The sequence below is a fragment of the Mirounga leonina genome, unplaced genomic scaffold, assembly GCF_011800145.1.
Source record: "Mirounga leonina isolate KUSES-001 unplaced genomic scaffold, KU_Mleo_1.0 Mir_82, whole genome shotgun sequence".
Taxonomy (NCBI): Eukaryota; Metazoa; Chordata; class Mammalia; order Carnivora; family Phocidae; genus Mirounga; species Mirounga leonina.
The window spans coordinates 1,642,246-1,668,362 of record NW_023270825.1 but is presented as its reverse complement, the minus strand read 5'-3'; the positions used below and the strand labels follow the sequence as shown (position 1 = coordinate 1,668,362).

At 46.2% G+C, this 26,117-nt stretch overlaps 1 protein-coding gene across 1 annotated transcript in view; it reads left to right on the top strand.

Moving 5' to 3' along the window:
• Nucleotides 1-20,644, top strand: part of TDRD9 (tudor domain containing 9) — an 89,931-nt gene extending 69,287 nt beyond the window's left edge. Inside the window, exons 32-35 of the mRNA XM_034992976.1 lie at nt 6,249-6,387; nt 10,227-10,345; nt 18,331-18,403; nt 19,933-20,644. Coding sequence (XP_034848867.1) covers nt 6,249-6,387; nt 10,227-10,345; nt 18,331-18,403; nt 19,933-20,034 — 433 coding nt within the window. The 3' untranslated portion in view covers nt 20,035-20,644. The remainder of the gene's footprint in view (nt 1-6,248; nt 6,388-10,226; nt 10,346-18,330; nt 18,404-19,932) is intronic.
• The last annotated feature ends 5,473 nt before the right edge of the window (nt 20,645-26,117 follow it).

Sequence of the window (26,117 nt, the reverse complement as noted above, 5' to 3'; positions counted from 1 at the left end):
GGGGCCGTGAAGGTGGCTCTCCATTTTCTTGCTCCCAGTTGGCAGCAGGCCGCCTTGTCAGTCCCACTGGTGACGGTAACTGGAGGGTAAGAGGGCAGACCGCTTTGCCAGTTGTAGCTCTTGTTGGTGTCGAGATGAAACAGGAATTTGTCCTGAAGGCTTTAGCAGAGGGAGCTGTGTGAGCAGGAGCAGAGCCCTCGACAGCATCCTTACCGTGGGGGCAGCCACGTCATGTGGTCTTTATTTGACATTCGGTGTGTGCAGAGAGCATTTACCATTGGGGAAGCGCTGATGGGCTTCTGCAGAGAGGCGACAGCTACAGAGGAACAAGGTCGGGTCTTGAGGAAGGCTTACGCCCCCAAGGAGACACGTGGCTGGCTGGGGCAGCTGGTGGCTGGCGGCCCAACCCTGCTGCTTGCTCAGCCCTCTCACCACGTACCTCCTCAGAGTCTGCTAGCACAGTCTCAAATAGTGGTCCTTTTCAGCGTAGAAAACGATTGTGTATGTACTTTTTTTGCCCTGAAAATATATACTACTTAGAAAAATCTGAAAAAAGCTGAATGCGAAAAAAAAACCATATCATTTTTAAACATTTAGTGAATTTATTCTCAGGATAATTATGTACATTTTTTGTTTTTAGGTTTTTATCATACTGCATCTTTTCCACAAATAGAAGAATTTTGACATTATTATGACATCTTTGTAAATATCTATTAAAATAGAATTTATTAAAATGGAATATTCTATTAAAATAGGATATTTAGTGAATAAATAAATAGAATAAAATATTAAAATTGCATCATATACCACTGAGTGGACATAAAATGGCTTTTATAAAAACACTGCCCTATTTTATTTACATATGCAATTGTTTCTGACCCGCTCTTGTCCCAAAAGGATTTAATTTGCCTTTAAATGTTGGAATTGGGCTTCTCTCTCATTTTACAATAATGATGTGATAAATATCTTGACGATATTTATCTTCTGAGTCCTTACGGGGGAGACAAACCTATAAAAACAGTGCATTACATGGGATTATCTAACAAGGAAGGATGCTGCCGTGTGGAAGTAGGGAGCAACTCAGTGAATATGTGAACACAAATTCCTCACCGACTGTTCTTGACACTCCCCTTGCTTCTCTCATTAGACTAAGGTTCTGCTCGGACTTTTCTTTTAAATATGACCTTTTGGAGGGTATGTGTGACATGGTGTGTTATTTTTATTTATTTATTTATTTAGAGATTTTATTTATTCATGAGAGAGAGAGAGAGGCAGAGGCAGAGCGGGGAGCCCGATGCGGGACTCGATCCCAGGACCCTGGGATCACGACCTGAGCTGAAGGCAGATGCTTAACCAACTGAGCCACCCAGGTGTCCCGGTGTGTTATTTTTAAATCTCTAAAGTGCAAGGAGTTATGTTACAGAGACACTTAAGAAACGTGGAAATAATTGGTATTTAAAATACTATCTTTTTAGAACAAAATAAGCTTGCCAGGAGAAGGTTATATATAAGCAGTACATAGCACTTTGCACGTAGCTGATACTCTGTATTCATTTTGTTGCGTTTAGTTTAAACAAGCCAGCATGGGGTAGTTTCTGTGACCATGTGGGTGACACTGGGTGGCCAGACGCAGAGGCTCAGCTAGGTGGTCCCCAGGAGGGGAAGATGGGGCCTGGTGCTTTGTTATCGCAAGTCTGCCTCTAATGAGTTGAGTGAGCATTTTTAACTTGATGAGTTGGTAAGAGCCGTTATTCGAGGGGCTTTGGAGGGAAAGGGGGTTTGATGTGGGCGAGCTCCCTCCTCTCACCCGAGGCCTGGGCCCCAGCGGCCCTTCAGGGCAGAGTGGCTGCCTGAGCGGCTTTCCTTCCCGGCCATGGCCTCCGGGCCAACTGTGGCTGGCAGGCAGCTGTCCCAACACAGAGCCCACAGCCTCTGGGGCAGCTCTGTCACTGTCCTGTCAAGACTGATGGCAAACTGAAGACCAGAAGGAAATTTTGCTGCCTCCAGCACAGTCTGCAGTGGTGTGTGTGTGTGGGGGGGGGGGGGGCGCTGGTTATCTCCACTAGCAAAGCAGAGAGCCACGAGAGGCCACGGTCCCGTCTGGCACCTGGGGACCACTGACCCGGCCACCGTTCCCGGCCCCTCTGCGCTTCTCACCGCCTCCCCCTTGCTTTCCGCCAGTCTGGGGACCGGACCTTGGTGGCTCAAGAAGGGCGCAGGTTTCCTGTCACTGTTGCCTCCAGCCTCCCTTCGGAGCCCCGGCCCCGGCGGGCTTCGCCTCTCCTGCTGCTCCCGCTGCCCCTTCCCCGATGTGCTTCCCTCAGCGTCCTTGCTCGTGTCCACTTTGGTGGCCTCAGTGCTGTTGTCCCCGGCGAGAGTGAAATGCTCCACAGTAGTGAGCCTGGCGTCTGCAGGAAGAGCAGCAGAGGTTGGAGCGCAGCTTCTGCTCGGTGCGCTGCCGTGGCGCCACCCTTACCTCCCCCTGGGCTCTCGCCGCTGGGGCTCAGGTCTTGCGGCTGGTGGCGGGGGCGGGGCACCACCGGTGGTGTCGGCCTGGCTGTTCTGGCGGCTTCCACAGGGCAGCGCTCCAGCCCCACTGGGCAAAACTGTTAAGAATTAATGGGAGTGGGTTAAAGGGAACTTTGCTGTTGCTGTTTGTGCCGGTTTCTTTGGCTGCGTGACAGTTACGCACAACAGCCCTCTCGGTGCTGTGGGAGGAATTCAGACGGCGCCCAGCAGGGACGCCTCCTCTCCTCCTTGGCACAGGAGGCCCCAACGGCGGAGGGGTGGAAATCAGGCCTTGGCTTCTCTGCTCACATGTCTGGTGGTTGATTCTGGCCTGGGGCTGGAGGCCTGTTTCTGCTCCTGAGGCTCCCGGGCTCCCGAGGGCCTCCCGGGGCGGTGGGGGGGGGGGGGGATTCTGCGTGGGCTCACTGGGGCTTCCTCAGGCATGGTGGCTGGGTGCCAAAGGTCAGCGTCCTGAGAGAGAGCTGGGTGGGAGCTGTGTCCTCTTTTATGGCCAGCCTCAGAAGTGCCCCCGTCCCACCCAGACCCAGGGTGCGGGACCACAGAGCCCACTTGTCACTGGGAAGTGTCAGCTTTCCATTGTGAGAATAGCCTGGAGGATGGGAACTGCTGACCCCGCCATCTGTACAACACGCCCCCTTCTGTACGGTGACATTGTTTACGGTGTAGTCGTGTACTGCTCTTTAAGAAAACCGTGATCTAACGCTCTTGTTTTTATTTTTTATTTTTTTTAAGCTTTCATTTATTTATTTGACAGAGAGAGAGACACAGCGAGAGAGGGAACACAAGCAGGGGGAGTGGGAGAGGGAGAAGCAGGCTTCCCCCGGAGCAGGGAGCCCGATGCGGGGCTCGATCCCAGGACCCCGGGACCATGACCTGATTCGAAGGCAGACGCTTAACGACTGAGCCACCCAGGCGCCCCTAACTCTCTTGTTCTTAAAAAGCTTTAGAAAACCTGAGAATAATGCAGAGGTGCCTCTAAATGTTGGACATGTGAGGTGATGGGCATGTGTGGGAAGAGGGGGCACTTTGGGTCTGGTGGGAAGGATGTGGCAGCAGGTGCACCCGGCCTTGCTCTCTGGCTTGCCACGTGCTGCCAGACCTGGGCAGGGTCTCCACCTCTGAGGTTTCCCTGTCTGTGAGGAAGGGCTGTCGGGGCTGTCGTGAGCTGATGGGGGGCTCCCTGAGATATAGAGAGCTCAGCACAGCATCTGGGGCCAGGCAGCACTCTACAGATGGTTGGTGCTGTGAGTGTGTCCATCCTATTCCGCTTGTTCGGGCAGCATCACCAGGAACTCCTTCCCAGGGAGTAGCCGCAGCAGGATTTGGAAATATCAGTAGACTTTTAACAAATACAATTGTCCCTTAAACAACACAGCCTGCTGTTGAGGGGAAGCCTTACTGATAACCTAGAGCCAACGAACCCTTACTTTATATGTTATATGTATAGTTATGCCACATTCTTGTAATCAAGTGAGCTAGAGAAAAATTGTTTTTCAACAAGTTTCCAGAAATTTTCCAGTGTATTCATTGGAAAGAATCCATGTATGACTAGAGCTGCAGTTTAAACCCATGTTCAAGGGCCAGCTGAACTTTGTAGATTAATACAATGCACACTGCAGAGTATTTAACAGAGCTTTTTTATGTGGAAGTTTCAGATTGACTAACATTTAACTTTTGAGGACATACATTTCCTTCTTTGGCTCCCGTGGGGAGTTCTAGTCTAGATTATTAGCTTACGGTACAGGTTGCTCTTCTGTTGTATTTATTTTAAACCTAATTGTCTGGAGATGTTAGCTCTTCCAAGCATAGCAGTTGTCAGCTTATGTAAACTTGAGTTCCTTTACGTAAGTTGTCTCAGAATGAATTATGTCTCTGGCATGTCCTTGGCTGTATCTTCATGCAGCACACTAGGCTTTTGTTCCATGATTTTGGCAGTTCTCCGTCAGAGTTTAAAATATGTATTATAGAGGAAGTAAAAATATTTCCGTGGTCCTAATTACTTACTAGGTCCACATGAGTTTTTAGAATCCCCAGAAAAAAATTAAAGCCAGTGCTTTGGTTAGCTTTATTGATTTAAGGTTTAGAGTCGATGAGCAGAGGATTACTACCTTGGTATGGGTCAGTTCAGGGTTGAATCTTTTGGGACTCTCCTTGTTGATATGCGTTTGTTACCACATATGAGGGACCCATGTAAGTGTCAGCAGCAGTTAGTGAGCTGGAGGTGATGTGGCATTTTATTAACCATGATGAAAAGCCGTTAAGTCTTACTGTTGGTGACCCGGGGCTGTTACATACTCTTTTCTGGAAAGATTTTCTGTACATTGAAATTAAATTTATGTTCTATTAAAAATCATGTGGGGAACATAACTATTTAAAGAGACACTTTGGTGACTGTTTTGTAAAGCAGATGCTCCGCACCTAATTTATAAGTCTCAATTCTGGTTCTCTTCTTTGAGTTCACTTAAAGTGGGATTCTCTTTCATTTTCATGAAAGTGAAAAAGAAGTGTGTGTGTGTGTGTGTGTGTGTGCGTGTGTGTGTATCTTTAGGGCTAAGAAGAAAGCTCTGTTTTTGCCTAGATTATTTGCATCACAACTTTATTGATCTAGATTATGGGAAAAGGTGTGAGTTAAAAGTCAAAGAAAATTAGCAAAATATTTTAAAAGATATTAAGTGTTAATATCTGTTCATTCTTTTTATAATTATTCGTTGATCCTGTTCTGGGCTGTGGTGCTGGCTTTGAAATTAACACCTGGGACAGGAGAAGGAGCCTGGGGGCAGAGGGCTCTGGGGGCATGGCGGGGGGAGGAAGGGTTCCCCTCTGGGGGAGCCTGACCGGCCTGTAGGGAAGTCAGAGAAGCTGGAGCCTGGGCAGCGGTTGGTGGGGGGAGAATGTGGTTTGAGATGATACGGGGGGGAGCGAAGCAGAGACCGGACGCTCTGTGGCTCGGAGTAGCTCAGGTTTTGCTCAGAATGCCACAGGATACCACAGGAAGCCCTTAAGCGAGGGGTGGGATGACTGGATTTGTTTTGAAAACCAACACTCTCTGCTGCGTGGGAACCAGATTCAAATAAGCAGGAGTAGGTGTGGGGAAGATGGGTCAGAAAGTAGTCACATGAGTCCAGGTGAGAAGTGGCGGTGGCTTGGACCAGGCAGGTGGCAGCTGAGATGGAGAGGATCATCAGATTTAGGGAAACTTTGAATATGGAAGTGACAGCACACACACAGTGCTGGAGAGGAGCGGGCTGTTTTGGTGAAACGAGGATATAACGCTTTGTATTGTGTGTATAGTTGTTTGAGGATAGGAAGGTGGGACAAACATCTTGTAAGCTTTTACTAAGTGCTAGACTTCTTTCACAAGTCATAAATATATGCGTATAACCTTTTCTGCAGAAACCTCACTAATAAGAATTTAACGCAAGGGAAGAATTCAAAGGTAGGGAAGAAAACTGAAGGCAATAAAATATTCTTTATGTTATTTGCTGTAGTGAGAAATAGAAACCTAAATAATGGATTAATAGATATATTAACTGTCCTTATAACTATGTATGCTCTATTACTTCCAGTATAAAAACTGGAAGAGAAAATAAAAAAACGAAATTAGTTGCCGTACTAGGGTTGGCAGAACTTAGGAGGATTGCAGTGGCCAGTTCCTTTGATATTAAAACAGTGGTTTAATAATTTTGAAATATTCATTCTTCTAAAAACTTTTCATTCAGGGTCGATCAGGATGGAAAGTGCTATACTGGAGTCCTCTGTGGTTTGGGGTGGAATCCAACTACAGGGGCCCCGATACTGCCAGAGCATGACATCGAGCTCGCGTTCGACGTTCAGTTCAACGTGGAAGATATCATAGAGGTAAGACTGACGCGTCCATCCCGCTGGAGCGGCTGCCTCTCCCTCGTGGTTGCTTTGCACACCCGTTTAGCAGTGAGCACGATGTCTGACACGGTCCTTCAAATACAGACCTGCGCCTCTGGTCCCGGAGGTGCTCACTCTCCCTGCACCTGCCTATTTTACTTTTCTGCGTGGAGTCTCTTCCTGACAGAGGTGGTGCTCTCTGAATTTCTCCTGTGGGGTCTTCCGGCCGCAGTAAGCTTTTCTGGGCAGTGGGAATAAACGCCAGGCCAGTAGGACTGCTGTGAATCTCTGTCCAGCTCTCCTGCCAAGTCCAGACTAGCCGCGCATCCTTGCTGCTCAGCGGTCCTGCCCGGCTTCATCCTGCTTACGGGAGTGGGGGGCCCGTGGAGCAGACAACTCTGCTGCAGCTAGGATTAAGCACTTAGAAACTTTGGAAGCAGGTTGACAAATTAATTTTATGGCTTTTGAATCTAATAATGAAAAATTTGGGCTTGTATTTTGTATGCTTTTATTCTTATATTTCATTGTTGTGGTAACTCAGTTTTATTGCATTTTGCAAGTGAGGAGTAAAGCTGGTTCTTCACCACAGATAGTTTGAGCAGCACTGTAGAGTACCTGACCCCTCTTTCTTCTCAGAAGTTGCACAAAGTAGGTGAGGGTGGGCATCACTGCATCGAAGGGGGTGGGGAAAAGAAGGCTGCTGAGGTAAGCCGTGCCACGCTTACCCTTCTTCCGGAGGGTACTGCTGTTACCACTAGTCAGCGTTTCGTTTTATTGACTTAACTGCTCTTTTACTGATAGGTGCTTTGGGCTTAAAGATACTCATTAGATCATAGGCTTAATTAATTGTAAAATGTAAAATGATAAAACTTCAAGAAGTAAATACAGGAGAAAATATGTATGACCTTGGGTTTAGCGGTGAGTTTGTAGAAGCAGCACCAAAAGCACAGTCTGTTAAAGAAAAAATTGAGAAGCTGGACTTTGTCAAAATTAAAAACTTTGCTCTGCCAAAAACCCTGCTAAGAGGATTAAAGGACAGGCTGTTCGCAGGAGAAAATACTTGGCGAATCATTTATGTGATAAAGGACTTTTATCCATAATATGTAAGGAAGTCTTAAGACCTGGTAATTAAAAAAAAAAGTAACTGAATGAAACTATGGACAGCAATAAACACGAACAGATGTTCAACCTCCTGTTCATTAGGAAATGCAAATTAGGACCACGATGACATTCTTCCAGTGGCTACAATCCAGAACCTGACGGTAAGGATGTCCGCGAACATGTCGAGCACCAGGAACTCTGCTCGGTGCTGGTGGGAATGCAGAGTGGAACTCCTGTTTTGGAAGACAGGATTCGTAAAAGTTGAACACATCTACCCAAGAATCCCACCTCTGAGTATTATCCAAGAGATCTGAACAGTTACATCCACATAAAATCTATAGGTGAATGTTGATTGCTTCATTCGTAATTCACAGTTGCTGGAGACTGGAAGCAACAACATGTCTTTCAGTAGGGGAATGCTTAAAGAAACCATGCGATGGCCATGCAGTGGGGCATTCTTCAGCAGTACAAAAGCAGGAGCAATGACACGAGTAAGTCTTAGGTGCGTGTTTCCACGGGGGGAAACCAGGACTCAGAGGCTACGTACAGTATGATCCCATTCACATGACATATTCTGGGGAAGGCTAGGCCGTAGGACAGTGAGCAGATTGGTGGTTATTGCAGAGGAGAGGGGCTGCTCTGTGGGTCCTCGGGTGCTGGATACACGACCCCATGTGCCTGTCAACCCATAGACCGCTCCTCGTGAAGCGGGGGTGCTAAGGTATACGATGGAGACACACACACAGACGTTGGGTAATTGCACTGAGGAGAAAAAGGAGCTTTGGAAACTGTAAGGCTGCCACCAGAAAGCAGCTGTTCATAAACTCCGTCCCCTCCATAGTCCAGCTGCTTCGCCGTATGGGGTTGAGTGGGCAAGTGCCTGCATGTGGGAGCCAGGCTGCAGCTCACTGGACAGAGCAGTTACAGACAGGACAGGAGGGCTGGAATGGACCTCGGGACACAGGCGGAGCCAGACCCTCATCAGCGTGAGTTCGTGTTTAACTTACACATGCACAGATGCATGTTAACGTATGGGCATGGTGGCTTCACATACACACATCTGTCACCTAGCCCCATGAGGACCTGGAAGCTGTGACATCCCCAAGGCCATGAACAAACGTGATGCCCAGACTCTGGTTTCTGATAGGATTCTCCAGTAAAAGGAACCGGGGCTCCTTGGAAAAACGGTTTTCCCTAGGGTTGGAGCAGGGAGAACAGAGGAGGAGCCTTGGAGCCTCTTACAGTGCCAGGAGGTGGTGCTCCCCAAAGGGTAGGGGCACGTCAGAGGGACATGAGGGCCAGCTGAAAGCGCTCCTGCTGGCCACAGCTGGGACAGTTTGATGTAGTATTGGACCATAACTCAGAGTGTCAGGTGATTATCTGTGTGTCCATAAGGATATAAATAAATGATTTAATAAACAAATGAGGGAGAAGAGAGAGAGATCTTGCATACAGAAGAATTCCCATAGGCCTGTGGACACTTTCTCCGGGAAGTAGAGCTTAATCTGCCCCCAGACGCCACTTTGAAGGGGGACTGGACTCAGCGATGTGCTTCCAAGCAAAAGAGGAAGGGAAGGGAGAGGAGAGACTTTGCAGTCTGGGCAGACGCCCGGCAGACGCCACCTCAGCTCAGTCCTCAAGGTCCACAGTGATCTGTCATGGTGATGGCACCCATGCCCTGGTGTGATGAGATGAGAAGGTACCTCACGCCTGGGTGCTTCTCCCCAAAACCCATCACCTCAGTCTAACCATGGGAAAATGTCACACAAACCCAAGCTGGGACATCCCACGAAAGACCTGCCCAGAACTCCTTAGAGAATTGTCCAGGTCTTGAAAAACAAAAGGCTAAGAAACTGCTCTAGATTGGAGGACACCGGGGAGTCATGATGCAGGTGCGGGGTGGTGCCCTGGGTCGGATCCTGGAACAGAGAAGGGACATGGTGGGAGGCCGGTCAGTCCAGATGGAGCCTGGGCTTCTCAGTGAGACTCACATACCGGGAATGTGAGCGCTTGCTGGCTGGGCTGGGGGCAATCGTCTGGTCTGTCTTCGCAGCTCCACTTGTAGATCTCAAAGTAGTCAAAATGGAAAGTTTTATACAAAACTGTGACAAAGACTGATAACAAAACCTGGCTTGTCATATCTCTGGGGGTTGAGATACCCCTTGGGCTTCAATATAAACATTGCAAAGTGAGAGGAATATGTGTGATCTAGGTAGGTTTTGAGTTGTATGATCCCATGAGTTTAACAAGTGCGATTAGACTGAAAACTCTGAACCTTTCTTGCTGATTTTTAATTTTTTCTTTCGTTACTGTTTCTTAAATTAGGGTAGTGGTTATTGATGTTATTTGTGTTGTTTTAATAATTTGCTCCAGAAACCATATTGATGATAGTCGTAAGAATATGAACTCTGGGGGGTGTGGGTGACTCAGTCAGTTGAGCATCTGACTCTTGATTTTGGCTCAGGTCATGATCTCGGGATCCTGGGATCAAGCTCCGTGATGGGCTCTGAGCTCAGGGCAGAGTCTGCCTGAGATTCTCTGTCTCCCTCTCCTGCACCTCCCCCTGCTCACTCTCATACACATGTGTGTTCATGCGTGCTCTTTCTCAATAAATAAATAAGATCTTAAAAAAAAAGAATGCGAACAATTCTGAATGCTAATGAATTATTTAAATATAGAATGAAATTCAGTTATAGTAGAACCATATGAATATTTATGTTGCCATTTATTTACAGATTAATATTCTCAGGGCTGCTATTAACAAGCTAGTGTGTGATGGACCAAATGGATCGAAGTTTCTTGGGCCAGAAAGAATTGCACAGTTACAGGATAATGCTCGTCAGAAACTTCTAGGGTAAGTGGTATACTTTTTAAAAGGTATTAAATATCCAGAGCTGCCTTAGCAATTGTGAGAAAGGATAATTTTAGTTTTTTTCTCTTCACATTTTTATATAAAAATATTTTTCTGTGAACTTTGCAGTGAAGTTTGACACATGTAAGGTGCTCATTTGCCCAAGGGACTGGCACCCAGATCAGAAACAATGCAAGAAAACATTAAAAGTGCTTATAAAACTAAAAGAAATCCACCCAAAACGTACACGGGAGGGTGTGGAATGTCAACAGCAGGTCAGATGCTCCATGCCCAACACAGTTGAGTCCTGGCAGCGCAGAATGCTGCCTCGGCAAGCAGGGACCAGTGCCCGAGGCTCCTTTTCAGCTCCTTACAGCCACTGCCAACAAGGGTGACCATGTCCTGACCAGGTAGGCAGGTGGGGTTTTGTGTAAGAATTCGGACTGTAGTACATTTGTAGAGTTGTGCTGACCCTGACCACGATTTGGTTTTACAACATTTCGGTCATCCTCCAGAGTTCACTCAGATACTTTAAAACTGAATTGTGGTGATGGTCGCACAACTCCATAAATTTACTAAAATGATTGAATCGCATACTTAAAACTGATTAATTTTATAGTATATAAATTATACCTCAGTAAAGCTGTTTTTTTAAAGATTTATTAGAGAGAGAGAACACATGCAAGCAGGAGCAGGGGGAGGAGCGGCAGAGGGAGAAGCAGGCTCCCCGCGGAGCAGGGACCCGATGCGGGGCTCGACCCCAGGACCCTGGGGTCATGACCTGAGCCGAAGGCAGACGCCTAATAACTGAGTCCCCCAGGCCCCCAGGTGCCCCTCAGGTTAATTTCTTGAGGAACAGCCAAGCCATTGTCCATGGTGTGTGCCCTGTTACAGTCCCGACAGCAGTCTGTGACGGTTCCCGTCCCCACGCCCGCCTGGACTTGCTGTCGTCAACATACTTCTTCATGGTTGACAGTCTAGTGAAGGTGCCGTGGTGTCTCACTGTGGTTTTAGTTTGCGTTTCCTTGATGACTGATGATAGAGAGCATCTTTTTATATCCTTACTAACCAATTATATATTTTTTGGTGAAATATCTGTTTAAATCTTTCACCCATTTTTAAATTGAGTTGTCTTAATTATTGAGTTGTAGAAACACTTTATACATACATTCTGGTTGAAAGTTTCTTAGCGGATATGCCATTTGCAGATATTTTCCCAGTGTTTTGGCTTCATTTTCTTAATGGTGTCTTCTGAAGAACACAATGTTTAATTTTGGTGATGTCTGCTTTATCTTTTTTTATTAAAAGTGGATTATGCTTTTGGTGTTATATCTGAAAAATCTTTGCTAAGCCCAGGGTCACGGAAGTTTTGTATTTTTTTTCCTCTGACTCTCATATTTACTTGGTGTATTTAGGTTTTTGGTCTGTTTCGAGATTTCACTTGTATATGGTGTGAGATGTGAGAGTCCAGTTCATTTTGTTACAGATGAATATCCATTCATTACAACTTCATTTGCTGAAAAGCTCTACTTTCCCCCACTGAAATGCTTTGGCACCTGTCAAAAATCATTTGGCCACAAATGTTATAAAGGTTTATTTCTGGGCTTTCTGTTTTGCTCTGTTTGTTGTCTGTCTTACACCAATACTGTGCTGTCTTGATTGCTATAGCTTTGTAGGAAGTCCTGAAATTAGGTAATGTTAGTCTTCCTGTTTTGTTCTTGTTTTTTCAGAATTACACTTACTATTCTTGATCCTTTTCCTTTTTATTTACATTTTATTTATTTTTAAAATTTTATTTTCAAGTAATCTCTGTACCCCCACATGGGGCTCAATCTCAACAACCCCAAGATAAGAGTCCTGCGCCCCACGACTGAGCCAGCCTAGTGGGGTTCAGCTTGTCAGTTTCTACACCAAGCCTGCTGAAATTGTGGTAGGGATTTTATTAGATCTGCAGATCAATTTGGGGGAGAATTACCACCTTAACAGTATTGAGTTGTATGCTTCATGAAGTTAGAGTGTTTAGTAGTTATCTGTTTCTTCTTCACATGTTTTTATAGTTTTCAGTGTGCAGGTCTTGTACTTTCATTAAATTATTTCTAAGTACTTTAGTGTTTTGGGTGCTATTGTGAATGACATTATTTTATTTTTGGATTGTTCATTGCTAGAAGTGAGGAATTGATTTTTATGTATTGATCTTTATCCTGTGACCTTGTTAAATTTGTTTATTAGTACTAGTAGTTTTTAGAGATTCATTAGGATTTCAATCTCACATACAGGATCATATCTGTGAGTAAAGAGTTTTTTTCCTTCCTTTCTGACCTGTGTGCTCCTAATTTCTTTTTCTTGTTTTGTTATACTCGTTAGAGCCCTCAGTGCAATGGGAATGGAAGTGCAAAGGCAAACATCTTTGTCTTGGTCCGTTTTCAGTCATTGGCTATTACGATGTTAGCTGTAGGTTTTTCATAGAGGTTCTATGTCAGGTTGAAGTTCCTGTCTTTTCGTAGTGTACTGAGAGCTTTTATCAGGAAGGCATGTTGCATTTTGCCAGATATTTTTTCTGTTGTCCTTGAGGTAATCATGTTCGTTTTTTTTCCTTTCATTCAATTTATATAGTATATTGTATTACTTGCTTTTTGGGTGTTAAAAACTAGCTTGGCATTTCTGTTTTGAATTCCACATGGTGTATAATCTTTTTTATAGATTTGTAGATGGTTTGCAACATATTTTTGTTAAAGGATTTTTCCATCTGTTCAAGAGGGTGGTTGGCTTATAGTTTTCTATAATGATATCTTTTCTATAGTTGATATCTTTGGTTTGGTATCAGGGTAAAACTGGATTCTAAGAATGCGTTGGGAAGTATTCCTTGCTACTCTGTTTCTGAGAGTTTGTGTAAAATTGTTATTATTTCCTCCTTAAACATTTGACAGAATTTTCCAGTGAAGCCATCTCAGCTTGGACTTTTCCTTGTGGGGAAATTTTAAGTTACTAATTCAATTTCTTGTGCTTTAGGTCTATTCAGATGGCTTCTATTAAGTCAGTTTTGGTAATTTGGGTCTTTTAGGAATTTGTTCATTTAAATTGACTGGCTTATTGGCATAAAGTTGTTCAGAATCTTTTATAATCCTTTTCTCTTCTTTTTTTTTTTTTTTAAAGATTTTATTTATTTGAGAGAGAGAGAGAATGAGAGAGAGCACAAGAGTGGGGAGGGTCAGAGGGAGAAGCAGACTCCCTGCTGAGCAGGGAGCCCCTTGTGGGACTCGATCCAGGGACTCCAGGATCGTGACCTGAGCTGAAGGCAGACGCTTAACCAACAGAGCCTCCCAGGTGCCCAATCCTTTTCTTTTTTTGAAGATTTATTTAGAGAGTGCGCGTGTGCACGTGCGGGGAGTGGGGCAGAGGGAGAGGGAGAATCTCAAGCAGACTCACCACTGAGTGTGGAGCCCAACTTAGGGCTTGATCCCATGACCCCAAGTTCATGACTTGAGCTGAAACCAAGAGTCCCAATACCCAACCATCTGTGCCACCCAGGCGCCCCAATCCTTACTTATGTCCCTTCTTTTGTTTCTGATTTTGATAATGTGTGTCTTCTCTCTTTTCTTGATTAAGTCAGCTAAAGGTTACCAATTTTGTCAGTCTTTTCAAAGAACTGACTTCCGATTTCACGGATTGTTTTTTTCTCCTTGTGTTTATCCTTTTTCTGTTCTGTTGATGTCCCCTCTCATAATTATTATTCCTCTACTTCTGATTACTTTGGGTTTAATTTGCTCTTTTTCTTGTTTAACAACCTAGAAGCTTTGATTATTGTTTTGAGACCTTTTCTGTCACAAGCATTTAAAACTCTACATCCCTTCTTATCACTGTTTTAGCTGCATATCCCGTACTTTCTCATATGTTCTATTTTTATTTTCACTCTTTTCAAAATATTCTTTCATTTTCCTTGTGATGTATTCTTTGAGCAAATGGGTTATTTAAAAGTATATTAATTTTCAAATATTTGGGGTATTTTTCAACTCTCCTTATATTGTTGATATATAATTTATTTCTTTGTAGGCACTATACATAATTTGATTTGAGTATTTTAAAATTTATTGAGACTTGTTTTGTGGCTTAGCATAGAGATGGTCTTTCTTGGAAAGTGTTCCATGCTCACTTGAAAATTTGATTGTGTGCCTGATCTTGTGGGGTGGAGGCTCTGTTGGAGTTGTTGGTTAGATCACATTGCTGGGCGGTGGCATCCATCAAGTCTCTGTCCTTGCTGATTTTCTTGCTAGTTCTGTGAATATTCAAAATAGAGTATCGAACTCTCTATAATGACTGAATTAATTTCTTTTTTCAAGACCGTCAGCTTTTCTTTTATGTCTTTGGGGCTCTGTTGTTAGATATGTGTATATATATGTTTATAATTATTGCATCTTCAGGATGTGCCGGTCCTTTGTCATTATGAAATTTCTTGAAAGAGTTGTTGTCTTCAAGTCTGTTTTGTCTGATATTAATGTAGCTATTCCAGCTCTCTGATTTCTGTTTGTATGCGTACCTTTTTCTGTCCTTTTACTTACAGCCTACTTGCATCTTTGAATTTCTTTGAATATTGTTTTCCTCCCACGCTTGCCCTCCTTCCTCCTCTGGGGCTCCCACCTCATCCCTGTCTATGTACTTGGTGGTGTTTTGCTGGGCCTCTGAGGCCCTGGGCATTTTTCTTCAATTTTTATCTCTCTGTTCTTCAGACTGTTTTTTTTTTTTTTTTTTTTAAGAGTTATTCATTTGTTTTCGAGAGGAGAGCATGTGTGCATGTGCATGTGAGCAGGGGGAGGGGCAAAGGGAGAGAGAATCCTCAAGCAGACCCCCTGCTCAGCAGGGAGCCTGCCGTGGGGCTCCATCCCATGACCCTGAGATCACGGTCTGAGCCAGGGTCAAGAGTTGGATGCCCAGGCACGCCCCCAGACTAATTTCTGTTGATCCAGCTTTCCGTTTACTGCTGCTTTATTCTGCTGTCTCTGGTCTGCCGGTGTTGGAGAGCTGTAAGGGATTTTCCATTTCAGTCATTGTTCTTTTCAACTCTAGAATTTCTCGTGGGGATTTTATTTTGTATAGTTTTTAATTCTTACTGCAATTATCTTTGAGTCATTGTCATCGTATTTTCCTGTATTTCTTTAAATGTGGTTTGCTTTAATTCTTTTTATATACTCACGATGGCAGCTTTGAAGTCTCATGTGCTAAACCCACTTTTGGGCCCGCTCAGCTTCTTTTGGCTGCTTTTTTTCCCCTGAGTGTGGGTCCTACATCCCTATTTCTTGCAAAATGTCTCATAACTTTTTGCTGAAAATCGGTCATTTTATTTTTTAAATTTTTAAATATTTTTTTAGTTTCAGGGGTAGAATTTAGTCATTCATCAGTCTCCTATAACACAGTGCTCATTCCATGAAGTGCCCCCCCCTAATGTCCATCACCCAGTTACCCTAATCCACCCCACTCCCCTCCAGCAACCCTCAGTTTGTTTCTTAGAGTTCAGTGTCTCTTATGGTTTGCCTCCCTGTCTGATTTCTTTTTTTTTTTTTAAGATTTTATTTATTTATTTGAGAGAATGAGATAGAGCATGAGAAGGGGGAGGGTCAGAGGGAGAAGCAGATGCCCCGCTGAGCAGGGAGCCCCCCGTGGGGCTCGATCCAGGGACTCTGGGATCATGACCTGAGCCGAAGGCAGTCGCTTAACCAACTGAGCCACCCAGGCGCACCCTCCCTGTCTGATTTCATCTTGTTTTAATTTTCCCTCCCTTCCCCTATGTTCATCTGTTTTGTTTCTTAAATTCCATATATAAGTGAAATCATATGGTATTTGTCTTTCTCTGATTGACTTATTTTGCTCAGCATAATACCCTCTAGTTCCATCCATGTCTTTGCAAATGGCGAGACTTCATTCTTTTTGATGGCTGAGTAATATTCATGGTATATCTATTGTGTGTGTGTGTGTGTGTGTATATATATATTCTTCTTTATTCATCTGTCAGTGGACATCAGCGTTCTTTCCATAGTTTGGCTATTGTAGACAGTGCTGCTATAAACATTGGGGGCCGGTGCCCCTTTGAATCACTATGTGTGTATCCTTTGGAGAAATAGTGCAATTTCTGAGTAGTAGGGTAGCTCTATTTTTAACTTTTTGAGGAACCTCCACACTGTTTTCCAGAGTGGCGGTACCAGCTTGCATTCCCACCAACAGTGTAAGAGAGGGTTCCCATTTATCCACATCCTCACCAACATCTGTTGTTTCGTGACTTAATTTTAGCCATTCTGACTGGTGTGAGGTGGTATCTCATTGTAGCTTTGATTCGTGTTTCCCTGATGCTGAGTGATGTGAAGAAGCATTTCTTCACATGTCTGTTGGCCATTTGGATGTCGTCTTTGGAGAAATGGCTGCTCATGTCTCCTGCCCGTTTCTTAGATGATGTAGTAGAGTAGTGTAAGATACTGATCCCCGTATAGGATTCTGCAGGGTTCTGCAGAGTAGGTTTCCCACCATCTAGTGAGGCCACTAATGCCTGGGTTCTGTTTTTGTTTCAATTCTCCTTTTTATCTTCAGCCTGGCTTACTAGGAGTTGTCCTTGTGCGTGCATTGCTTGGTGCTCAGCCAGTGGTTAGTGAGATGTTGTACTTAGGTACTTGAGCCTTTAAGCTTCTGCCCTCTGCTAGGAGATGTATGTGTGGCTTGGGGAATGCAGCCAGAGTTCAGACAATTTTGAACTCTTCCTGGCTTTTATTTTTTTCCCAGGGCTTTCCTTTGCATCTGTGCTGCTTCCCAGTCATCCAAGGCTGTGTGGCCGGCTCAGGGCCGTTGCGGGTCTTGTCTGCGTGTGTGTGCAGCCTTCTGGTTGCCCAGGGGATGTATGGAGGGCCCGTCTGGCCCTCTGGTACTCTCATTCCCAAGACCTCTCTCCTGGGCTTCTAGGTTGTCTCTGGTCTGCTCTGGCCCCGAGCAGGACCGTGACTAAAGGCCAGCAGAGTTGTGGGCTTTCGCCATTTATGTCCTAGCAGGTTTACTGTTTTTACTGACCGTGCTGCCAGACGGGAGGGTTTTTCACCCTCTACGCCTAATCAGGTAAGCTCAGTCTGGCAGTGACGATGCTGGTCTTCACGGCCAGTCTGGCTCTGGTGGCTCTGGGGTCTTAGACTGAGCTGGTGGGTAGGAGTAGCTAGCCCCAGGCAGGAAATCCACCCCACACGCCACTGTTTTTACCTGAACCCAGCGGTTTTTTGTGAAGAAATGGTTCTCAACTTCCTTGCTTTTGGTGAATTTCAAATGTTTGGGGGTTTGTGGGTTTTCGGACAATTTTGTCAAATTTTATAGTTGTTTGGGGGGGCAAGAAGATTTCCAGACTTCTTTATTCTGTCATGTTAGAAGTCTCTATCTGTCCGTGCCATTTTAAGCTGATGGCATTTCCAACTTGACACAGGTGTCTAAGAGTAGATGACGTAACATGGCGTGTTTCATTCAGTGAGGCAGCCGTGTGTGGGACGGGCAGCGCCGCTCGCTGTGAAGGCGCGGGGCGAACGGGGTTGGTCTCCTGTATCTCCTGTGCTCCGTTCTTCTGTTTTTGAGTGGACAGTGGATTAAAATGTTCTCTGGTCATAACTACATAAATCTTGACCTTTTAAAAACTTGCTGCAGCTATAATTCTAGATTTAAGTATTTTTTTTTTTAGGGCGCCTGGGTGGCTCAATTCTTAAGCGTCTGCCTTCGGCTCAGGTCATGATCCCAGGGTCCTGGGATCGAGCCCCGCATCGGGCTCCCTGCTCCGCGGGGAGCCTGCTTCTCCCTCTGCCCCTCCCCCTGCTCCTCCCTCTGCCCCTCCCCCTGCTCCTGTGCTCGCTCGCTCTCTCTCTCTCTCTCTCTCTCTCTCACAAAAGTAAATAAATCTTTTTTTAATCATAGTGTTTTCAGTTACTGACATATAATTAAGATGATTTAATTCTTTTTTTTTTTTTTTTTAATTTTAGTTTGTTCTGTCAGTTGAAACCAAGGCAGAGAGTTGTCCCTAGGTGGCATGAAAAGCCATACGAATGGAATCAGGTGAGTGAGACATAGTGCCGTGGGGACAGCCTGCTGCCAGGAATGACGGGCTTGGCAGGTGCCGAGCAAGGGTTGTGGAGGGTCCCGAGAGAGTAGAAAGGGACAGGTAGTGTGGACGGCTGTTCTGTTTATGGGGTGGCGTCACGGACCAGACAGGCTGTCTCTGGATGCCGCGCTCTCTGTGAGGCCCAGGGCGATGGTCCTGTCACTTTGGATGAAGCAGTGGGAACGTCTGGATGAGCTGTCCCCGCATGTCGGTGCTGGCCCAGTCTGCTCGGGCTCACAGTGCGCCGCAGCCGAGATGGCTTAACCGGCAGACAGTTTTCTTCTTTTTTTTTTTTTTTAAAGTATTTATTTGACAGACAGCGAGAGAGGGAACACAAGCAGGGGGAGTGGGAGAGGGAGAAGCAGGCCTCCCGCCGAGCAGGGAGCCCGATGTGGGGCTCGATCCCAGGACCCTGGGATTATGACCTGAGCCAAAGGCAGATGCTCAAAGACTGAGCCACCCGGGCGCCCCCATTTGTCTTCTTCTAGTTCCAGTACAGCTGGGCTGGGTTCTGGTGAGAGCCCCCTTCCAAGCTTGGAGACACGCATCCTCATGTGGTGGAGAGAGGTGATCTCTCTCTCCTGTATCTTCTGAGAAGGGCTCTAAGCCCGTCGTGGGGGCCTCCCCCTTGTAACCTCATGTAACCCCACTCACCTCCCGAAGGTCCCTTCTCCAGACCCCATCATAGTGGGGATTTGAACTTCAGCGTATAGATTTGGGGCGCAGGTCTGTCTATAGCAGTTGTGAAGGAGGGCAGGGCCCATCTGGGGCACCTGGACATTTACGTTTACATGCAAAGTTATAAAAACTGAATAAAATTTTACTTGAGGGGAAGGAACTAAGGGAGGGGCTTCTAGCTTTAATTCTAGAGCCAAGGGCATCTTTGTAAATAAACCAGCTGCAGTTGAAGTGAGAAGATGCTCCTGGAGGTGTTTTCCCATCCTGAGTCCAAAGGAAACTTTCCTTGTCTTGTGTGCCCCTTGACACGGGTGTCCCTCCTCAGAGCCCTCAGGACCCAACCCTGGAGCCAGCTCCCTGTGTGCGCAGAGCTTAGCCCAGGTGACAGGAGGGGCACCAGCCACCTCTCCTGCAGACTCTGTCGGGGTGTTCAAGCCAATAGCGGGACTTAGTTTGAAAGCAGAACTTTATTTTGAGGTTGATGTGTTTTAGAAAATGTACACATATTTAAAAGCCTGTAACGAAGCGGCAGTTCATGTGTACGCAGGAAGGGGTGTGTGTGAGAGCTTCAGGTGAAGGTCACTGGATTATTAAAGGTGAGTTGCCAGACGCACAGTAGTGAGTGCCGGAAGAGAAGGGGAGCATTCTGGAAGAACGTCTGGAAACTGAAAGACTACTTTCTCCCGTCTTACACGTCTGTGTCTATGTGTCTCGTTGTATTTACTCAGTTTACTTACTTTAGTTGATGTCCGGAAGGGACCATTTTCTAGAAAGGTCTGACTGGTCCTTTTGTCTGCCCCGTCAGGTTGATCCAAAGCTGGTCATGGAGCAGGCTGACCGGGAGAGCAGCCGAGGAAAGAACACCTTTCTCTACCAGCTCCACAAACTGATTGTTCTCAGCACTTAGGTGTGCCGGCAGGTTGTAACCCAATTCCTCCCGGGGAAACTGAGACCCGCCACACAGACAGGTGGATTAAAGGCTCCATCTGCAGACTGACTTCTCTCTGTATCTGAACGTTACAGTCTTTGCCCGCTGCATCCGAAAGGTCTTCTCCATCCCTCTTCCTCTTCCTGTGTGGGTGGTGGCTGGAGAGTGGTGTTTCTGTTCAGGTGGGAAGGATTGGAAAGTCTAGTCTTTTCTAGAAACAGAGAATCACTGTGTTAAAGATTCTGGGACAAACTGATGAAAGAAGACTTTGTTTGGAAAAAGAGCTGTGTTTTGCTTTAAATCTGTTAAGGTAAATATAAATAGCTGAACATGTAAGGTTCCAGTATGTGCTAGTATGTTCTTTTTGTTACAGTGATTTAATCCTGGGATGTAGGGGGAACCAAGATCCCCAAACCTCAGTTTACCACAAAGGAGAGCTGCGTGTTTCTCAAAACCATGTGGCACTTTCTATTTTTTTTTTTTCTCTGAGGGAAAATATTTAATTTTGGTAAAAGTAACTTCAGTTTTGTATATTTCACGTTTTTACCTATGTTATAATTGTAAGTCTAAATTCTGGAAATCAGATTACCTGGCAACTAGTATATTTATGTTAAAGCAATAAAAGCATTAGACTAAGTTTCTGTTTCTGACAGTTTTTAGTCGCAGGAGATTAAAATGTATTTCATTCTTTTTTTTTATTTTTTTAAGATTTTATTTATTTATTTGAGAGAGAGAGAGCACAAGAGGGGGGAGCGGGAGAGGGAGAAGCAGACTCCCTGCCGAGCAGGGAGCCCGATGCGGGACTCGATTCCGGGACTCCAGGATCATGACCTGAGCCGAAGGCAGTCGCTTAACCAACTGAGCCACCCAGGTGCCCAAAATGTATTTCATTCTAAAACCTCAGAATTTAGAAAACTGATAAAGGGGAGTGAAGGCCCCCGTGAGAGCGAAATCCTGTGGGTCAGGGTTGCACGGGACCAGCAGTGACCGTGAAGCCCACAGGAAGACTCCCTTGCTGGCGTGAGGGTCTGCCTGGGGCGAGCGGGAGCGGAGCGGTCCACCTCAGCCGGCGGGTTCCAGCCGGGCAGTTTGAAACTGGAAAATCCGAGAAGCATGTGTATTTGGGGACCATGGGTGGTGACCAAGAGCTCGTGTGGAGGGACTGGGAACCCGGCAGTCTGGGGAGCTCCTGTAAACTGGGGGCTCAGCCGGCGCTCCGTTGGGCCTTGTGGGTCCGCAGGGCCGGCGGTCAGCAAGCCCGCTGGGCGCCAGCGGCGTGTGTGTGTGTCACTGTGTTGCTGTCGTGACCTTCTGGGCGCCGTCGCCCGGGTCTCACTTGTGCCCCCATTCTTGCTGAGTTCTGAGCCAAAGCGGTCCAGGTGGGGCGTCCTGGGAATGCGCTCCCCAGCTGTGGGCAGGAGGTGGGTACCATGCTGCAACACAGCCCGTTGCGATGCTGAGAGCTTGAAGGTCAGCGTTCCCACTTGTCTTTTACGGGATATCTCACCTGGCTGCTTGCTCTTCACTTTGCCAGGATCCAGGGCGGGCGCCATGGTGATCCAGGTGGGGTCCCTGTGCTTTCTGCTTGTTTGTGTTCCAAAGTTACATGAGTGCTGAGAAAATGAAATAGTACTGAAAGACTTGCTTAAAAAAAATCCAGCTCCTTTGTTTCTCTGGTTCTAATCCTTAAAGAAAACCATTCTGACTCTTTTTTTGTCCAGAATTGCCTCCATCTTTCTGAGTATTGTATTAAGTAAATCCTGCTGTTTCTCGATTTCCACCATAGTTATTATTTACTTGCTGCCGGAATGGGTAAAGACTGAGCTCTCTACCGCATCCTGTACCTGATTTCCCCACCACCCATGCTGCAGCCACATCCAGCCACATCCTCGTTGTGGTGTCCTTCTTCTTTACAACAGCGACTTCGTAAATACTACTTCTTCAAAACCAGGTTGCACACTCGATCGCCTCTCTTCCCCACATGGCTTGAAGTTAAACGGGGTAATTGCCTTGTTGTTCACGTGCACACTTCTCTGGTCCCGTGGTGTTTTTAAAGTTTTTATTTTAATTCCAGTTAGTTAACCTACAGTGTAATATCAGATTCAGGTGTACAATATACTGATTGACCACTTCCATACATGACCTGGTGCTCATCACAAGTGCGCTCCTTAATCCCCATCACCTGTTTCCCCCATCTCCCCACGCACCTCCCCCCGGTACCATCAGTTTGTTCTCTGTAGTACACTTGATCTTAGCCCAAAGGCCGAGAAGCGATGTTCTTTATAGTAAAGGGTCTGTTTCCTGGTTTGTCTCTCTTTTTTCCCCCTTTGCTCATTTGTTTCTTAAATGCCACATATGAGTGAGAGCATATGGTGTTTGTCTTTCTCTGACTGACTTCACTTAGCGTAATACTCTCAGATCCATCCATTTTGTTGCAAATGGCAAGACTTCATTCTTTTTTGTGGCTGAGTAATATTCTATTATATATATAGACCACATCTTCTTTATTCAATTGATAGACACTTGAGCTGCTTCTGTATCTTGGCTATTGTAGACAGTGCTGTTACAAACATAGGGATGCATGTATCCCTTTGAATTAAGTGTTTTTGTATTTTTTGGGTGAGTGCCCAGTAGTGTGATTACTGGATTATAGGGTAGTTCTATTTTTTTTTTTTTTAAGGACAGTTCTGTTTTTATTTTATATCTTTTAAAGATTCTATTTGTCAGAGAGAAAGGGAGAGAGAGACAGCAAGCACAAGCAGGGGGGCAGTGGCAGGTAGAGGGAGAAGCAGACTCCCCGTGTAGCAAAGAGCCCGATTCAGGACTCCATCCCAGGACCCTGGGGTCATGACCTGAGGCGAAGGCAGCCGCTTAACCAACTGAGCCACTCAGGCATCCCAGACAGTTCTATTTTTAACTTTGAGGACCCTCCATACTGTTTTCCAGAGTGGCTGCACCAGCTTGCATTCCCACCGACAGTGTAAGAGGGTTCCCCTTTCTCTGCATCCTCGCCAACATCTGTCATTTCCCGTGTTGTTGATTTTAGCCATTCTGACTGGTATAAGGTGGTATCTCAAGGTGCTTTTGATTTTAATTTCCCTGATGGCTAATGATGATGAACATTTTTTTTCATGTATCTTTTAGCCATTTGTATGTCTTCTTCAGAGAAGCATCTGTTTGCATCTTCTGCCCATTTCTTGACTTGATTACTTGCTTTTTAGGTGTTGAGTTTGATAAGTTCTTTATAGATCTTGGATACCAGCCCTTTGTCTGTAGTGTCATTTACAAATATCTTCTCCCATTCTGTGGGTTGCTTCTTTGTTTTGTTGACTGTTTCCTTTGCTGTGCAGAAGCTTTTATCTTGATGAAGTGCCAAAAGTTCATTTTTGGTTTTGTTTCACTAGCTTTTGGAGATGTATCTTGAAAGAAGTTGCTGTGGGCGATGTCGAAGAGGTTACTGTCTATGTTCTCCTCTAGGATTTTGATTATTTCCATGTTTTTAAGGAGTTATTTATGTTCTTAGTAAGTAATACATGTACAGGATGTGAGATGAAAAGTTTTCAAGGGTGAGGAGCAGAAGGCCGTCCCGTCCCCAGCCCACCAGGAGCCTCGCCCGTGCGCTCTGTCCGGGGCTGCTGTGGGTGGAGCGCGCCGGGGTGCCCCGGGCTCACGGAGCCGGCAGCGCAGCGGGTGGAGAGCGGAGACAGCTGTCAGGCAGTGGTCGGGGCTGTGCTGCGGGTGGTAACGTGGTAAGGACCCAGCAGGAGTGTGCAGCTCTTCTGTCAGGGGCCGGGGAGCGAGGGGCTTAGGCTGTTGCCTCTGCTCTGCAGAAGTCACCACAGACGGCGCGCTCATCAAGTGAGGTGGGTTCCAGCCGCACGTGCTCTGCAGAAACCATGTCCCCCCGTGGCCTGTAGTTTGCCGACCCTGCCGTAGGGACAGGTGCGGGACAGTGGCTCTGCCTTCCGAAGGGAAAGCCTTTCTGATGGGGGCACCGCACGCAGAGGCCTGATGTGAGATACACGCTGGTACCTGGGGAAGGGGGCCCTGAGGAGGGGACGCTAGAGAGAAGTCCGGTCGGGCGCCACGGGGTGGAGTCTCGGACTCTGAGACGGTGGGCTCTCCGAGGGTTTTGAGCGAGACAGCACCGTGCCTCGACCGACTGGCCGAGAGAGGGTGAGCCCTCTGCAGCTGAGGCCCAGGGGGACGCTGGCGCTGGGCTGTGTGCCAGTGGGAGAACAGACACCAGCGGGGTCAGATTCGAGAAAGCCCAGAGAAGACCGTTCCCAGTGCCACCAGAGCTGTGGGCCGAACGGTGGCCTCTCAAAAGCCATGTCCGTGTCCTAACCCCCTGAATCTCCTGTAAAGGTGACCTTATTTGGGAAATAAGGTGTGGTTTTCCTTTGTAGCCACTTTGAGGGTGTGGTTAGGCTGAGGATCTTGAGATGGGATCATCATCCTGGGTTTAGGGTGGGCCCTAAAGCCAGTGGCACGTGTCCTTAGAAGAGACACACAGGAGACAGTGGGTAGAAGCCCTGTGAGGATGGAGGCAGAGACTGGAGGGCTGTGTCCTGCCAGCACCTTGATTTCAGCCCCCTGGCTTCTAGAACCCAGAGGGAATACATTTCTGTTATTTTATAAGCCCTGGTGTACGGGGCTTTGTTACGGCGGCCCCAGAAGCTCATCCAGCTTTCCAGAGATTGTCTCTTTGTCATACGGAAGCAGGCTCAGTCTGTTTTCCTGGGTGTTCGCACAGCGAGGATGCTGATCTATATCTCAGTGTTTCCACTTAATACTTGTTGTGGATCATATTTCCGGATCTCTATACATGCTTTTTAACTGCTTTGTGGTATATATAGTTTTACGGCTGTCTCATCATTAACTTTATAACCTCACAGTGGACATTTGGATAGTTTCTCCTCTTGTCATTTTATACAGTGTTGCAGTGACTATCCTTGTACATTTATATAACGTATAACAAATTCCTAAAGTAAGAATTGCTGGGTTAAAGGGCATTTAGTAAAGAATTCAGTTAGTAGGGGCACCTGGGTGGCTCAGTCGTTAAGCGCTGCCTTCGGCTCAGGTCATAGTCTCAGGGTCCTGGGATCAAGCCCCGCATCGGGTTCCCTGCTCCGTGGGAAGCCTGTTTCTCCCTCTTCCACTCCCCCTGCTTGTGTTCCCTCTCTGTCAAATAAATAAATAAAATCTTTAAAAAAAACAAAAAAAAGAATTCAGTTAGTAGTAGTTAGCAACATTCAGATGTTGCCACGCTGCCTTCTGTCCAGTTGGTACCATGCACATGTGGCCCCGCTAGCGACATGGGGGCGCTCCTGTCCCCCATACCCACCCCGCCACAGTGTGCAGATGGCTTGTGATGGCAGGAGATACCGTTTCTGTCAGGTTAGTCATTTTACTTTGAATGTACCGTTATGAGTGAGGCCAGCATCTTTATACACCAGGAGCCATTGGTTTTTCCTGTCACTGGGACTGTTTGTATCTTTAGTCAGGCTTTCTTTGTGTTAGATGTCATATTTTTGTAGTGAGGAAATCATCTCTTCATGATAACCAGTTACTAGTATTTTCCCACTTGTCATTTGACTTTATCATGTTTTCCTTTTACTGTGTGAAATCTAGCCTTTCATTTTTATGTAGTCAAATGTATGAATCTTCTTTGTCTTCTAAAAAGACCTGCGTTTTGAGTCTATTGGAAATATCCCCCAGGCTTGCTTCTAGTGCCCTGATGGTTTCGTTTTGTAAATTAACTTTTTTGAGGTAAAATTTACATACAACAAAATGCACCCATTTTAAGTGTGCAGTTTGACTTTTGACAGTTGTCCACATGCATGAGACCAGCATCAGAATTCAGGTAATGAGCATTTCCATCGCCCCCGGAAGTTCCCTTGGACTTACTCCTTTGTAGACAGTTCCGCACTCCCGCCCACGGCCACCACCGGACTGCCTGCTGTCACCAGAGAACTGGGTGTCTCACTGTTGCCCTCTTGGGCCACATGGCTCTTCGCCATGATCGCACAGGAGGCCATCGTGTGCTTTTTCAGCAACAC